Source organism: Lissotriton vulgaris, chromosome 5 (genome assembly GCF_964263255.1).
Source record: "Lissotriton vulgaris chromosome 5, aLisVul1.2, whole genome shotgun sequence".
Taxonomy (NCBI): domain Eukaryota; kingdom Metazoa; phylum Chordata; class Amphibia; order Caudata; family Salamandridae; genus Lissotriton; species Lissotriton vulgaris.
In genome coordinates this window covers 1,903,436,269-1,903,452,095 of record NC_141693.1, presented here as the reverse complement: position 1 = coordinate 1,903,452,095, position 15,827 = coordinate 1,903,436,269, and the positions used below count along the sequence as shown (strand labels likewise).

General features: G+C 47.4%; 1 protein-coding gene across 1 annotated transcript in view; it reads left to right on the top strand.

Annotated features, from left to right (window-relative positions):
- The window catches only part of LOC147717679 (butyrophilin subfamily 1 member A1-like), a 748,390-nt gene that overhangs the window by 659,527 nt on the left and 73,036 nt on the right, over positions 1-15,827 (top strand). Inside the window, exon 8 of the mRNA XM_086919872.1 lies at positions 12,330-12,356. Coding sequence (XP_086775998.1) covers positions 12,330-12,356 — 27 coding nt within the window. The remainder of the gene's footprint in view (positions 1-12,329; positions 12,357-15,827) is intronic.

Sequence of the window (15,827 nt, the reverse complement as noted above, 5' to 3'; positions counted from 1 at the left end):
ACTAGAGAACGTAAGCGAGCTAGGCTGTACCCGATCTACCCCAATTATCTGCAGATACCGGGCATCAGGAAGAAACTGAAGTTGGTTACGACACACTACTTCCGTGAAAACACAGGGTCGGTCTCCTCACCTTCAGTACTGTGGGAGGCATACAAAACGGTCATGCGAGGGGCATCCATATCGGCCATTACTGGGTATAAAAGGGAGTCCAGAGCTGAACTGGCTAATTTGGAATTGGCGTTGCACGCGGCGAACACTGCGCACATGGCAGACCCCACCCCTGGCACAGCACATGAGCTACAGCTCCGTCAGCAACAACACCAGGCCCACCTCACTACAGTCACTAAAGGGCACCATGCAAGCACCGCGCACCGCATCTACGATGTGGGTGATAAGGCAGGGAGGATGCTAGCATGGCTGGACAAGCGGGGAGGCAGTAACAAGGGGATACAACGGCTATACGATGCAAGGGGGCACCTGCAGACCCACCCGGAACAGATAGTCCAAGCACTGGCTCACCACTTCCAAGGGATCTATACGCCGACACGAACGGTCACTGAACAGGAGGCTGTAGCATCACTCAGTCACATTTCCATCCCTGTGCTCACACCTGAAGCACGGCAGGAACTTGATGCCGATCTGACAGAGGAGGAGGTACAGTTAGCGATACAGGCGCTGCAGTCCGGTAAGGCCCTGGGCCCCAACGGAATTCCTGTGGAGTGGTATAAGGCGGTGAGCTCGGTGCTGGCCAAGCCCTTATTGGACATGTATAAAGACAGCGCAAAAAGGGCACTGCTTCCACTCGACCAACGTACGGCCACTATAGTAGCTATCCCCAAACCGGCCAAGCCACCGACGGAATGCGCCTCATACAGACCCATTTCCCTACTCAACACAGAAGCAAAGGTCCTGGCGAAACTCCTGGCCAGTCGTCTGACCAAGCACCTGAGTACCCTGATACACCCTGACCAATCGGGCTTCATGCCACACAGGAGTACAGCGCTGAACCTGAGAAGGGTGCATGGGGTGCTGGCGAGGGCACATCTTCTCACGGAACAGGCTGCGATACTCTCCCTAGATGCTAAAATGGCATTTGATCTGGTGGAGTGGGAATACCTGTTTGCTGTCCTAACCCGGATGGGTTTCGGCCCCCTATATCTAGCGTGGGTACGACTACTTTACACCCTACCAATGGCGCAGGTGGTTGCAAATGGCCATACATCATCGCCCTTCCCACTGGGGAGGGGAACTAGACAAGGATGCCCACTATCGCCTCTACTGTTTGCGATAGTACTGGAACCGCTGGCAATCCTGCTCAGAGAGACGCCGCTATTCCGGGGCATCACTTGGGCTGAAGGATGGGAGGACAAGGTCTCCCTATATGCCGACGACATGTTGATTTACATGTCCGGGCCGAATGAGGGGGTCCCCGCCCTGCTGACCGTCTGCGATGAACATGGCAAGGCCTCGGGCTACACCCTGAACTGGTCCAAGTCTATACTCTATGTCCTCAAAGGCCCGGGTCCGGTATTACCGGCTGACTGTCCCCTCAGGATCACCACCTCCTCGTTTAAGTATTTGGGTATTTTTGTGACGACCGATGCTAAACAGTTCTATACCGAAAACTTGCAGCCACCGCTGCAGCGATTGCGTGCTGATGTCAAATACTGGGCTGCACTGCCACTGACCCTTCTGGGGCGGGCGGCACTCTATAAAATGATGGCTCTCCCTAGATTTCTGTATGTGCTTGAAAACTCCCCGTATGTGGTTAACCCACAATACTTTCGACAGGTGGCGGCTTTGGTTTCCAGTCTGCTATGGAGCAATGGTCCAGCACGGATAGCACAGACTAAATTGGTGAAGAGCTGGTACGAGGGGGGGATAGCATTACCTAATCTCCAACTATATTACTGGGCATCGCAGCTTAAGGTTATTAATCATTGGATCCACACCACACGGGAAGACCCCGCTTATAAGGCAGATTGGTCACAGCTGGGGACGGAGGGCATGCTTTCGGTGCTGTACAATTACCCGCAAGTAAAAGCCCTACTTGGCCCAAAATTCCACACGGTGACACTTTGGCACGCGGCACAATCACGCCTAGGATGGAAGGGTAAAATCACCAGGCTAACCCCGTTATGGGACACTAAAACACTGGGTAACCTGCGGACTTGTAAGGGGTTTGCGAGGTGGGACGACATAGGGATCTCGGTGGTAGGGGACCTGTGGGACAAAGGCACGGTCATTCCTTTCCCACAGCTACAACAGCAGTACGACCTGCGCCCCACTGAAACATACCGTTATATACAGGTTAGACATGCTCTATTACAGGCAATCCCACCAGACACCACACTCCCAGAATCATCGCCATTAGAGGACAGGCTACTCACCGAATTCATGGAGCAGAAAGCGACATCGCTCACATACAAAAAACTGATTAATAACCTGCCAGATCCCACGCAGAGCCTTAAGGAAAAATGGGTGGGGGAGTTGGGTGACATGGTTGAAACGGAGTGGAACGAGGCACTGGCCTCGCCACGGGAAGTAGGAATTTCGGCTCGATTCCGCCTAGTACAGCTTAAGATATTGCATCGCACCTACTACACACGCACACTACTACATAAAATACAGAGGGCACCACACCCATACTGCCTCAGGGGATGCGGGGAGGAGGGAACTCTCATCCACACGTTATGGGAGTGTCCACAAATCAGGGAATACTGGAGGCAGATCATGCGTACGATCTCACAAGCCGTCAAGGTATCTGTCCTACCGGAACCACGTAAATGCCTGCTGAACATCTGGGACCCTACAGATCTAAACAGATATGGACAACTGTGGGTCACACTGGCAGTGACAGTGGCCAAGCGGGACATTGCACAGAGGTGGGGTGCCCCGGAGTTGCCGACGAAGGCAGGATGGATGAGAAACATGGACCTCCTTATGGTGAAGGAAAGAGCAGTGTATGTTTTAAGGGCCTGTCCCCGCAAGTGGAATCAAGTATGGACGCCATGGAACAAGTATAGGGGCGAACCATGTGAGGCTTTGCCGGAGGGTGAGGACTCGGAATCCGAAGAGGATGAGGACTAGTGGTAGAGGAAGTGTCAGCATAATGTAGAGGGAGGTCGGGAGGCGGCGGGTACACACTACTGACGAAAGGGAAGTGCTAAATGACTGAGCCTGTAGAATGCTGAATGTCGATAGACGCACCCAATTGCAAAATGATGACCATTATTGGGTTTAATGTTTGTTTTTTCTTTTGGTTTTTGTTCTTTTCTGTTTCTCTAGGATCTCGTATACTCAATGTCGGATAAATGTATTAAAATTGCATTGCCGAGATACTCGTTAGGGACGAGGGACACAACTGGGCCATGTTATGCATATACTTGCTTTACTCACTGTTCTGATATTAGGCCGTCACTGAAAATGATACTTACTGATGCAAACTGTGTTCAATCCTTGCCCTCCTCAGGGCATGTACCACTGATGTGTAACAGCGGCTATTGAATGACAATATGAATATCTCTTTCTGAACTCCTGACAATAAAGAATTTAAAAAAAAAAAAAAACTGCGAAGAATTTTCCACATTTTTCACAGAGAAGGCGAAATCGCTTGAAATAGAGCTCATAAACGCCGTGGCAAAACTTCCCATCGAACCACTGCCTACGAGCGATATTGACGCTTCAACGAAATGCACTAAGGCAAAAAACAAGGCAAACTGGGATACGTTCAAACTGTACGACCAGCACACTATCGCCAAGACGCTTTCAGAAATCAAACCAAACAATCACTACCAAGATCCCCTTCCCACAAAATGCTTAAAAGAAATCAACCACGTTTTGGTTCCGATATGGACCGAAATTATAAATGCGTCACTATCACAAGGGATCCTCCCTGACTGCCTAAAAACAGGTCAAGTTGTTCCCATAATCAAAAAACCCTCAGCAGATACATCTGATCCTAACAACTTTCGCCCAGTGACCAACATCCCGTTACTGGCCAAGCTAATTGAGAAATGTGTACAAAACCAACTGAGCCAACACATCACCAAGTTCTCCTTGCTAGATGAATGCCAATCAGGATTCAGAGCAGGGCATAGCACGGAAACAGCGATCCTCCATATTGTTGATGATGCGCTACAGGCCCTTGACCAAAATCAAGCATGCTTACTGATCCTCCTTGACCTGTCTTCGGCTTTCGACACGGTAAATCACGAAGCACTATTGACCAGGCTGCGGGACAGGATGGGACTGTCAGGAACTATGCTAAACTGGTTTGTTTCTTTTCTACAGAACAGGACACAGCGATTCCTGGTCAACCAATCAATCTCGCCTCCATGCCCTATTTCAATAGGAGTCCCTCAAGGATCGACGCTATCCCTAGATCTGTTTAACCTATACGTCGAACCGCTTACAGAAATTCTCCAAAAATCACAGATATCCTATCACATGTATGCAGACGACACGCAAATATACATAAAAATCGCATCCCTGAAAGACATTGAACGAATGAACGAGACATTAAAAATGGCTCTACAATGGTTAACTACCAATCAGCTGAAGCTAAATGCTCACAAAACTGAGTTCCTACTAATCTCACCAGCAAGGAGCAATACGGAAATACAGGATTGGGCGAAATTCATGACTGCGCTAAACTGCACCCCAACACTAATCAATTCAGCTAAATCGCTAGGAATCACCTTAGACGAGAATCTGGACATGAAAGCCCACATTAACTCAATGGCTAAAAATGCCCGCTTCCACCTGAACTATCTAAGAAAATTGAAACCATTCATATCAGAGGCGGATCTCAAATTGGCAATCCAATCCTTAGTTATCTCGAGGATTGAATATGGCTGCACCACCTTAGCTGGCTTACCAAAAACGTCCACAGCACCACTGAAAGCATGCCTTAACGCTGCGGCAAGAGTTATCTCAGGATATAGGAAATATGATCATATATCCCCACACCTGAAAGCTTTAAATTGGCTACCTTATGAAGCCAGAATCCAAATGAAGTTAGCATGTATCACCCATAAAGTGCTACACCACAACACCCCAAGATACCTAGCGAAGAAAATTCAGCTGTCCGGTGGTAATCGACCAGCTAGAAGTGCTGAGGAGTTTCTGTTACGGCCAGCCTTTTTCCGAAAGAAAAAAACCTATGACAGAGCGTTCTCTGGAGCTGCCCCCAGAATTTGGAACTCACTCCCTCCTAACGTTAGGAAGATCCAGAATTTGGCAACATTCAAACGGGAAGTGAAGAGCCTTCTGATGAAGAAATACTTTACTTAGAGTAGAGATCTGAGCGCGGTTTTGGTCTATTACTACCCTAATACAAAACAGTTATGGCATCAGAAAGGGAAGCACAGTCAATAATATAAGAAACGCTAATTCTAGGATGTAAGACCGACCTAAAGTATATCACTAAACAATATGATTGCCGAACTGATAAATACATCCTACATGAACTTATAACGATCTACCTCATATATGTCTATGTATATATATATTACTTATGATAGAAGTTTAGACGCTAACTACACATGTGTCTGATTATATATCACCTACCTCATATCTGTTTGTTCGTATAACTTTTAATATATTTGTTAATCCTTTACTTCTTCTATGTTAAGCGCTCTGATACCCACGGGTCTTGTTCGCGCTATATAAAACTTTATAATAAATAAATAAATAAATAAATTGCCAAGCAAGCATTCAACAGGGAGGTCTGCACTTACCACAACCTTCTTGAGGCCAGTTACCCCTCCCCAGAAGAAATTAACAACTGCCAGGGCATGGTCAGTCCTGACATTGCTAGCATTGGTCACTTGGTACATTTCACCAAGTATGATCTGCTCAGGAGCCACAAGGTCTTGTGTCACCATTTTGACACTTGCCCCTGTGTCCCTGAATGCCAAAGCCTCTTTTCCATTAATCAAGGGATGTTGTCTGTATTTGCCCAGATTGCTGGGGCTCCCAAAGGAGGACATATCCATGCCTCCATCACATACCAGTAAAGCCTGAGTTGAAACTAGTCCAGAGTCCATCTCAGAACCCAGGGTTAACCCTACTACACTCTTATTGTGAGTACCACCACTTGGAGCTGACCTAGGGGGAACAGTTGCCTTAGGGGCAATGGTGGCTGGAGTTGAGTCTTTGGACTTATTACAATGACTAGTCCTATGGGTTTTCTGTTTACAGATTTTACACCATGGTTTCTTTTGGCCTTTTTCTTTGGTAGATTGGGACCCCCCACCAGATGCAGATTTTTGGGGCCCTTGAGAAGACTTGCACTACCCATGCAGTCCAGTCATTTCCCTGCCATTGCTTATGCACTCCTCCAATCACCCATTCACCACCATGTACTTATCCAATCACTCTGTCAAAATCCAAGCACGTATACATTCACCATGCTCTCTCCTTGCAGCACTCTAATCATCCAGTCAGTACCCATGTATTCATGCAATGACCTAGACAATAACACATGCACTGCTACAATCCACTGTACACTACCAATGCAGACCTCTAACCACATACACACTACTGATTCACGCCTCCAATTACACAGGTAGTACTCATGTGGACCAGCAATCCTTCTGTCACTACCCTTGCACTCCTCCAATCATCCATCCAGCATCATGTACTTATCCAATTACTCCACCAAAACCACCTACAAAGCTTTTGCCGGTCTGCATCTCCGATGCTCCCGATGGACTCCGAATTAATTGGAGTCCAGGAGGTGGATTTCCAGACTTCTCAGAGTGGAGGGAGGGGGCCAATATGGAGTTCCCCCAGAACAGGCTTACCGGTATTAGGCTGTCATCATGTCTCCAACGGCCAAAAGTCACGGCAAAATGGACGGGAAACGAGTAGCTTCCCAGAGCCAATTTAAATACTCACGGCAGCCGACATACATTGGAAGCAGCTGCATGTCATAGAGAGGAGCGTTCGTGAGAAGAGCGTCCGTCCGACATTCTGACGTGACTGCACCTCATAGTGGCCATCTTTAACTGGCACTGACGTAAATAGCAAAAACAATGTAAGATCGGCTTGGCTTATACAGTGGCCAAGCCCGAAGTTACCCTTGAAATATCAAGATTATAAACATACCCGACAAAAATCAGAGGGCATGAAAACGGTTGGATGGGAAAAACATGTACACGCCAAATGTACTCTCCCAAATCTTTGACAATACTGGCTGTGACATCAAGAACGTATTCTCGTATTCTCGAGCATGGGGCGTGATTGGATAAGTACACACATGTCACATGAGGCCCCTCCCCCTCCCTTCACCACTGTGCAAACTCGCTCCCTGGCGGGTTTTAAGTTTGGGGATTAATTTCCCACGCCCCCTTTTTACACCTCTCTGCAACACAACACTGTGGCACTTACTAGACATGCCTGGTGGGCTAGTTGGCCCCCAGGGACTCTTAGGATTCAAGGGGACTTAATCCCACCATCTTAAAATGCACCACAGGGCGCGTTTGCACACTTGTCATCTCAGGCCATGCCCTCTCCCTGCACCACTATGCAAATGCACCCCCTGGTGTATTGTAAATTGGGGGATTAAGTCCCCTTTATTCCTGAGGGTCTCTGGGGGTCAATTAGCCCACCAGCTACCCCCAGTAAGCGCTACAGAGCTTCTTTGCAGAGAGGTATAAAAGGGGGCATGGACTTGGACCACCTCTCTGCAATGCAGCTCCCTGGTGCTTACTGGAGGTACAGGGTGGGCTAGTTGCCCTCCAGGGACCCTCAGGATTCAAGTGAACTTAATCCCCCTACTCAAAACGCGCCACAGGGGGCGTTTGCAGAGTGTTGCAGGGAGGGGGCGAGTCCTCCGGCGAGTTTTTATTTTTTTATTTTGATTGGAGGAGTGCATGTGTAGTGACAGGACGATGGCTGGACTGCATGGGTAGTGCTCAGGGTATTGTAGCAGTGCATGAGTTAGTGCATGGGTCATTGCATGGCTGCATGGGTAGTGACTGGATGATTAGAGTGCTGCAAGGAGAGTGCATGGTGAATTTATAATTGCTTGGGTATTGGCAGAGTGATTGGATAAGTACACACTTGTCACATCAGGCCACGTCCCCTCCCTGCACCACTTTGCAAACCCCTGGTGCGTTATAAATTGGGTGATTAATGCCCCTTGAGTCCTGACGGTCCCTGGGGGCCACCTAGCCCACCAGCTACCTCCAGTAAGCGCCACAGAGCTGCGTTGCAGAGTGGTGTAAAAAGGGGGAGTGCCCTTGGACCACCTCTCGGCAACGCAGCTCCCTGGCGCTCACTGGAGGTACCTGGTGGACTAGTTGGCCCCCAGGGACCCTCAGTATTCAAGGGGAATTAATTCCTCAACTTAGAACTAGCCAGGGGGCGCATTTGCAGAGTGTTGCAGGGAGGGGGCGGGGTCTCTGGTGATTTATTTATTTTTCTTTCTGAGAGGGGGCTGTGTGGCTCTCCTTCCCTGGACTACTTTTGGTCCTGGGGACCCCATTCCCCACAGCCTGAGCATTTTCTTTTTCTTAAAAAAAGAAACAGGAAGGGGGACGTATGCCCCCCCCCTACCAAGGCCAATTTTTGACTCTGGGACCCCATCCTCCGGGGCCGGCCTTGCCAACATTCTTTTTTTTTTTTATATTTGGAGGAGGGCCGCGTGCCCCCCGCCTCAGGTAAATTTTGGCCCTGGGGACCCCATCCCCCCGGACCTGCCTTCTTCTTTTTTGATTTTTTATTATAGGGAAGGGGGGCCAACTGGCCCCCCTTCCCCAGGCCACTATTCGCCCCGGGGACCTCATCCGCTGGGGCCTGGCCTCTTCGTTTGGGACCGTGGGGAGAGCCCCAATTCCCCCATGGCCCGCTGGCTCCCCGCCTCCTGCATGCAGCTCCCCTTGTGGAAAAGCAATCTGCTTTGGATTTTGGAAGCGAGACCAGGTTACCTGCTCTCGCTTCCAAAATCCAATAGAGAGTTTGCTATGACAGGACAGGAGCCACACGGCTCCCTCCCTGCCATAGCAAAAAGCAGTGTCCCCAGGACACTGCAGGAGCCGTGGGGGTGGCGGTCCCCATGGCCATCAAGGGCTCTAGGAGGTAGGCAGCGTGGCTCCCTTCCCAACATGTTTGAACCCCGGGGAGTTGGTGGTCCTCGGGGCTCGGGGGTGCGTAACGGACCCCCACATTTTCATTTTTATTGCCCCGGGGAGGTGGTGGTCCCCGGGCGTTTGGGGGGCCTTGAGTATAAATGTATATATATATATATATACACTCAGATAAATTTTGGCCCTGGGGACCCCATCCCCCCGGACCTGCCTTCTTCTTTTTTGATTTTTTATTATAGGGAAGGGGGGCAAAATGGCCCCCCTTCCCCGGGCCACTATTGGCCCCGGGGACCTCATCCGCTGGGGCCTGGCCTCTCCGTTTGGGACCGTGGTGAGAGCCCCAATTCCCCCATGGCCCGCTGGCTTCCCGCCTCCTACATGCAGCTCACCTTGTGGAAAAGCAATCTGCTTTGGATTTTGGAAGCGAGACCAGGTTACCTGCTCTCGCTTCCAAAATCCAATACAGAGTTTGCTATGACAGGGCGGGAGCCACACGGCTCCCTCCCTGCCATAGCAAAAAGCAGTGTCCCCGGGACACTGCAGGAGCCGTGGGGGTGGCGGTCCCCAGGGCCATCAAGGGCTCTAGGAGGTAGGCAGCGTGGCTCCCTTCCCAACATGTTTGAACCCCGGGGAGTTGGTGGTCCTCGGGGCTCGGGGCTCGGGGTGCGTAACGGACCCCCACATTTTCATTATTATTGCCCCGGGGAGGTGGTGGTCCCCCGGCGTTTGGGGGGGCTTGAGTATAAATGTATATATATATATATACACAGAGGGAGAGAGAAACAGAGTTGTAAGTTAACCTCAATGGTTTAACGTTTTATAATTCACTCTGATTTTATTGCAATGTAGAGCACACCAATTAAGCATGAAATTTAAATGAAAATGATCTTTGTAGTGATGGCAATACTCTTTATACTTGCTCTCCCTCCTTCACAACACTCATCTTGCCATCAACTCCACGTGTCTGATGTGCCTCAGTGGTTATTGCCTTACGACAGTATGATATAAACTGGGTCAGATTGATTGGTAATGTAAAGGGAGGGCCTGGGTCCTGCACACTGAGGAATGTGCAAACACGAGCCTCCTCTTTTAGTGTACCACCCTTCTCTGGTAGAGAGTTTGCACCCTTCTTGAAGCTAGCAGCATCCCCATCCTTTTGCAAAAGAACCAATGGTGGGCAAAGAATACAACAATCAAAACATAATCTGGTCTCTTGTTCAGATGTATATATCAGCCCATCAACTTTCACAGACAGCAAATACAATTCTCATACAAATTCACTTGATAGCATTAGATGTTACATAATTAGGATATAATACATCATTATGTAAAGCACCTAAAATGTAAAAGATATGTTAGACAATAAACAAACCCAATCATAAAATGATTTCTAAAGCAAATTTACATAGAGAGTAGTTGACATTTCCTTGATATGATATTACATATTTTATCAAAAGCAGTCTGAGAAAACACCCCTTACACTTAAAAAATACCAAACAATTAAAAAAAGATGTTTAACATTAAAATTCTCCTCATGGGAAGAGGCCCATTTCACATTAAGGGCTTCATTACTGTCATCGAAAGGCTGTTGGTGGTGGTCTGCCCGACAGCCAGAGAAACGGTCCGACTGCTGGATTAAGATACCGGTGGTCAGAGTGCCACAGGCGGGGGAAGACCTCCGCATCCGGCAGGCTCAAGGAGTCCATCAGGGCAGCGGTCAGACCGTAATCCCTACAGTGGGGGTAGTGCCTTTGCAGACACCTCCATATGAATTATGATTCCCAATTCGCCAAAGCATTTTCTTAGTGGTTGCACCGCCATGCAAAGGCTGTCAGAAAGGAACTTTGGTGCTCACTTGCATGGCCCTTGTCCCGTGTTGGCCTCCTCAATGTGGCCAGTGGGAGCACATGCGGTGCCCCCCAAAAATCCACGCACTGTGAACCGGGCACCACATGGTGCCTGGATGTTTAGAAACATGCCATTTACTACTACGGCTTGTGCTGCGGTCCTTTTCCGGGCTGCAGCACAAGCCGCAATAGAAAACAGCATATTTCCCAATGCCTACATGGCGGTCACATCATATTATGGGTGGAGCCATCTACTACTTGCCGGCCGGTCTCCATCCCACTACTATACACACTAGCACTAGTCAATTGAATGTTGCTTTGAAAAAGACAGGTATTTTCCATTTCGATACAATAATCATCATCATCGTCAACTTTATTTTGATTTGAAGAACCATAAAAGCGAATAAGAACAAATACAAAGGTTTCATAAATCACAGTCATTTGGGAAATCAATTTTAGACGATACAGTTGAGTAGACTGGTATAAGTTTAAATCCAAATTCCGGGGCATATTATCAAGGGGGTTTATCTCCGCTTTTTTGGCTTTAAAAGCCAAGAAAGCGGAGATAAAATTATCTCCCTATTACCCAGATGTCGCTAACACCAGTTAGCGTCAGCTAGTAGGAGATATCGACCATCTTGGGCCCCGCTTTGCATGTCAGTGATATTTATCACTAATGACATGCAAAGTGGGCGTGCCAAGATGTTAGCGACTGGAAGCAGTCGCTAACATCGCTATCTCCTATTACCAACTTTTGGAGATATTCGCGCTATGCGCGAATATCTCCAAAAGCTAACACCTGCCCTGAGCAGTTCCTAGCCATGTTATCCAATGAGAGATGGATAACATGGCTAAGAGCATTAGCTCGCTAATGCATGAATATCGCTGACTTTTCAGCGATATTCATGCATTGCGCCGATTTTTATCGCATTTGCGATAAACCCTGGTAATACCAAGGTTTATCTGCGATAAAAATCGGCGCAGCTCAGCGATAATTTTTTCACCCTAACCAAGCAATAGCGATAAAGATAATTATCGCTATTGCTTGGTAATATGCCCCTCCATCTTTTAGCATAGATAAATGATGGATCCAATAGAGTACACCCAATAAAATATCAGCAAACTAAAGCAAGGTGCCAAAAAAACTTAAACCTCAAATATAATCAATTCCTACCTAGCTCTCTAATGTTTAAATTATCGAGAGGTTTTTAAACAAATTTTCTTCCTTTTTAATAGGTCAGTAAAACAAAATGCAGATATCTTGTCTTATTTGTTACGCAAGTAAAGAATTACACATTTCCGTGATGTATTCCTTAATTTTTTGTAAATTTATGGTAAATTGTTTCAGCATTATTCTTAGTAGAACTTGTTTTATGTTTTTATTTAGGCTGGAGACGAGCACGGCGCTCTGCAGGTAAGTGAAGCCTGTTTTACCCCGTTATCATTTTCCATTTCATATTCTAACCCTGGAATCGCAAGAATTGTCAAAATGAATTGTTTTAATTTTCATTCATGTGCTATTTCTGCCATGAGTAATAACTAATCTAATTAATGTCACTATCTGTCTAAATGCCCTGGAATTTGGTGCCGTACAACTACATCCAACACATACCTATACAGAAGGATGTGGTGTCAGCTGGGTGCTGGATTCCCTCCTAATCAGTGATGTAACACAAAATGATGAACCCCCACCACCCTCCTGCACAATGTGATGAAGAGCCCCTGAGTCTCCCTTGGGCTGAATGGAGGCCCCTCTGAAGCATTGGTGGTTCTTTCACCAGAAGAGGCTGCAGGGGCATGTATTGCAGCAGTGCTCCTAATTCAGAGATCATCTGCTTCAAATGAGGAATAACCAGTGTTTTTTGCACACCCATGCCCTGATTTACAAGAAGTTGACGCAACACAGGACAGCAAGCAAAGTTGCTGCGATGCTTTGTTCAAACCAAAGAAGCCAAACTGTGACATATGTACAAAGAAGGAGCTATGTGTGCACTGGCATACTTTCTTCAGCAATTTTAGCAACAATGTACCAACACAGTCACCCTTGATCTCGAGTGCAAGCAGTGGCGGCTTCTCCACTAAGGCACAGCTTTGGTCAAGGTGCTGGGCTGTCAGTCAGCAGGGGGGGGAGTGGTATATGCACTTAAGTGCGCATGGTGATTTGCCGAGCCATCTCAGGCAAGCCAAACCGTCATGCGCACTTTGCATATTCTCCACCCAGGCTGCATTACAGCCTGGGTGGACAACATGTCTAGGCTCCCACTGACGGTCTGAGCGCTGAACCATGGCACCCAGACCAATCATGATGCTGCATTAGAGCGTCGTGCTTGGCTAGGGGAACCTGGGTGCCTCGTTGAATTAAGAAGAATGGAGGAGAGGCGGCGGCAGCCAGGTAAGTGCAATTTCCTTTTTTTAAACACCTTCTTGCCTACCCCACCTTCCTCGCCTGCCCTGCCACCACCATGCCCCTGTAGTAGCCGCCACTGAGTGCAAGGATGTTCGTGCTGTGATCAGCATAGATTTATGCAGAAAGGGGTCCCATTCTGCACAGAACACTATGCTTTTAAGGCAATTACCTCTTTCCATGTGGGCTGCAGAACGCAACAAACATGCAAATAGAAAAAAACGAGACGCAATGGAGATATTTCTCCTTGATAGGTCAGCTTCATGAAGGCAAGGTATTTTGGAGCAAAGCCATGTCCACAATGTTTTGTACATATTTTTTTGTGTCAAAATCCATGATTAGATGCAAGGAATCAACCATATGCCACCAATAGAATGCCCTCTTGATGCAAAGTATTACAAGACAACGCATTGTGCTCTGTTACTTTACTTTTGGTTACAAACCTACATGAATCGCCATTTGTGTTGGTTTCTAAATACCCACCTGGATTTTGCTTCGGGTCTGCGCTAAAACGGTAATTCGACTCAAAATCTTTGTAAACCTATGCATAGTTTTACTGATTTTACGTCACTTCAAGTACTTTTGCCATTCACATTTCGATTAACTAAGATGTGCAGGAAAATCTGCTGAAACTCACAATCCTGAATTAGGAATTAAACAAGACACAGACTAAGGGCCTTATTACAAGCTTGGCGGTCCCTGGAGTACCACAGCTGCAGTTACGGTCTGATCGCCGTGAGCTCGCCGGTCTGACCGCAGTATTACCAGTTTGGTTGTTTCGCCATTGGAAAGACTGTGGCTGTACTGCCCCGAACACACCGCTGACCGCCGGGTCCATGGTTGGGAAAAGGCCGCCTCCATAGGATGGCACAGAGGAGTAACACTGCCATTCATATTCCAAGTTGACCTTCCTGTGAGCCAATCAGACCACTATCTTAAGATCAACAGAAACAAAAAATTTGGGGTGAATACTCACCCCTTTCCAGTTCTTCCCACCAGATTTAGACATGGATCTCATTCTCCAGATACCCCTACACAGCAGCATCTTTACCCGGTGGAATACAAGCCCATCTGCAGCAATGCAGAGGTAAGTGCTCTCTATACCATATACTCATTGCAGGGACTGCCCACACATGGCCACACTCTGGCAATGGGTAAGTGATATTTTTCGACATCTATCCTAGTGAGAGTTCTCCCATCAAATCTAACTCCACTAAATGCCGTAATTAATTTCAGGATCAGGCAAGATACTTCTTTGAAGATATCTGATCACATTTAGCCCATCCCACGCAAACTACATTGGCTAACTATAAAAAGCGTCAAGCCCTTAACTTATAAATAATACCTTTTATCTGTTTGCCTTACTCCCCATCTTGGGAGGTGTAAAGAAACCATCAAGGTTGACAAGGCCTCAGAATCTATGTTCCAAAATTCAAGACCCTCTAGTCCAGAATAGATCCTTCCATGAAGCTGCAATATTTGCCTGGAACACACCATCAAAAAACATCAGAATCCAACTTAACCTACTTACATAAAAGGAGCATCTGAAAACGTATCAATTCTGATTCTTTCCTGATTAAATCCCTTTTTTCTGAGAAATGTCCCTCTGGAGCTTAAGTGACAGTCATAATCCCTAACCCAGAATCCCTACCTTCCACTACAATGAGACAAATTCCCTACTTTCCTCTTGAAAATTCATCCTCTGTGTGTTTATTACCTTCTATTGGGCCTACATTTATATTTTTATTCACCTCCCCTCACTACTTATAAAGTCTGTAGGCTTGTTGTGAGCCAGTCCTAACTTCCTATCCTAAATGCCCACGGTGCTAGTGTATTCTTTAAGTACTCTAAATAACTAGACATATAATTATATTTCACAGAGGGAAGAGGTGTACAGCTAGGAAAGGAGAGGATCTATGATAGAGAAGTTTGGGAAGCCCACTGGTAGAGGGGCAGGAGTGGAAGTCTTCAGTGTAACTGAGAATGAGCAGTTGAAGAGGTAAGAGTTGAGACATTTTCTACTATGCTGTGCCAGGAAAGTTGAAGTTGCAGCCTCTGGCTCCTCCTCAGCCCCGCAAAGGCACGGGTAGGACTTGGTCTCATAGAAGCTCCCAAACTTGTTTGGATCCTGTCACTGGCTACGGCAGGAGTCGCCTCCTCTGGAGGCTTGCTGGAAGGTGCGGCCGGTCGAGCACACACTACCTCGACCGGCTGCGCAAAAACATGGGGGGTAAATATACTCTTAATAGAGAACTGAGCTTTGTCTAAAGAATTTAAAGTGTTGACAAATTTGCTCTGCTGCTGAATGAATGGATCTCCAAACAGGTTTCCCTGAGCTATGGTCCCTGCTTCGGATTTGGCAAGTTCCCCTATCTTGGGGTCTATCTTGATCCATAGCAACCTGCACCATTCCATAGACATTGTGCAGTTCACATTCCCTGGTCAGTGGGGGAATCGCACTGACAAAGGGGCTAACAGAGG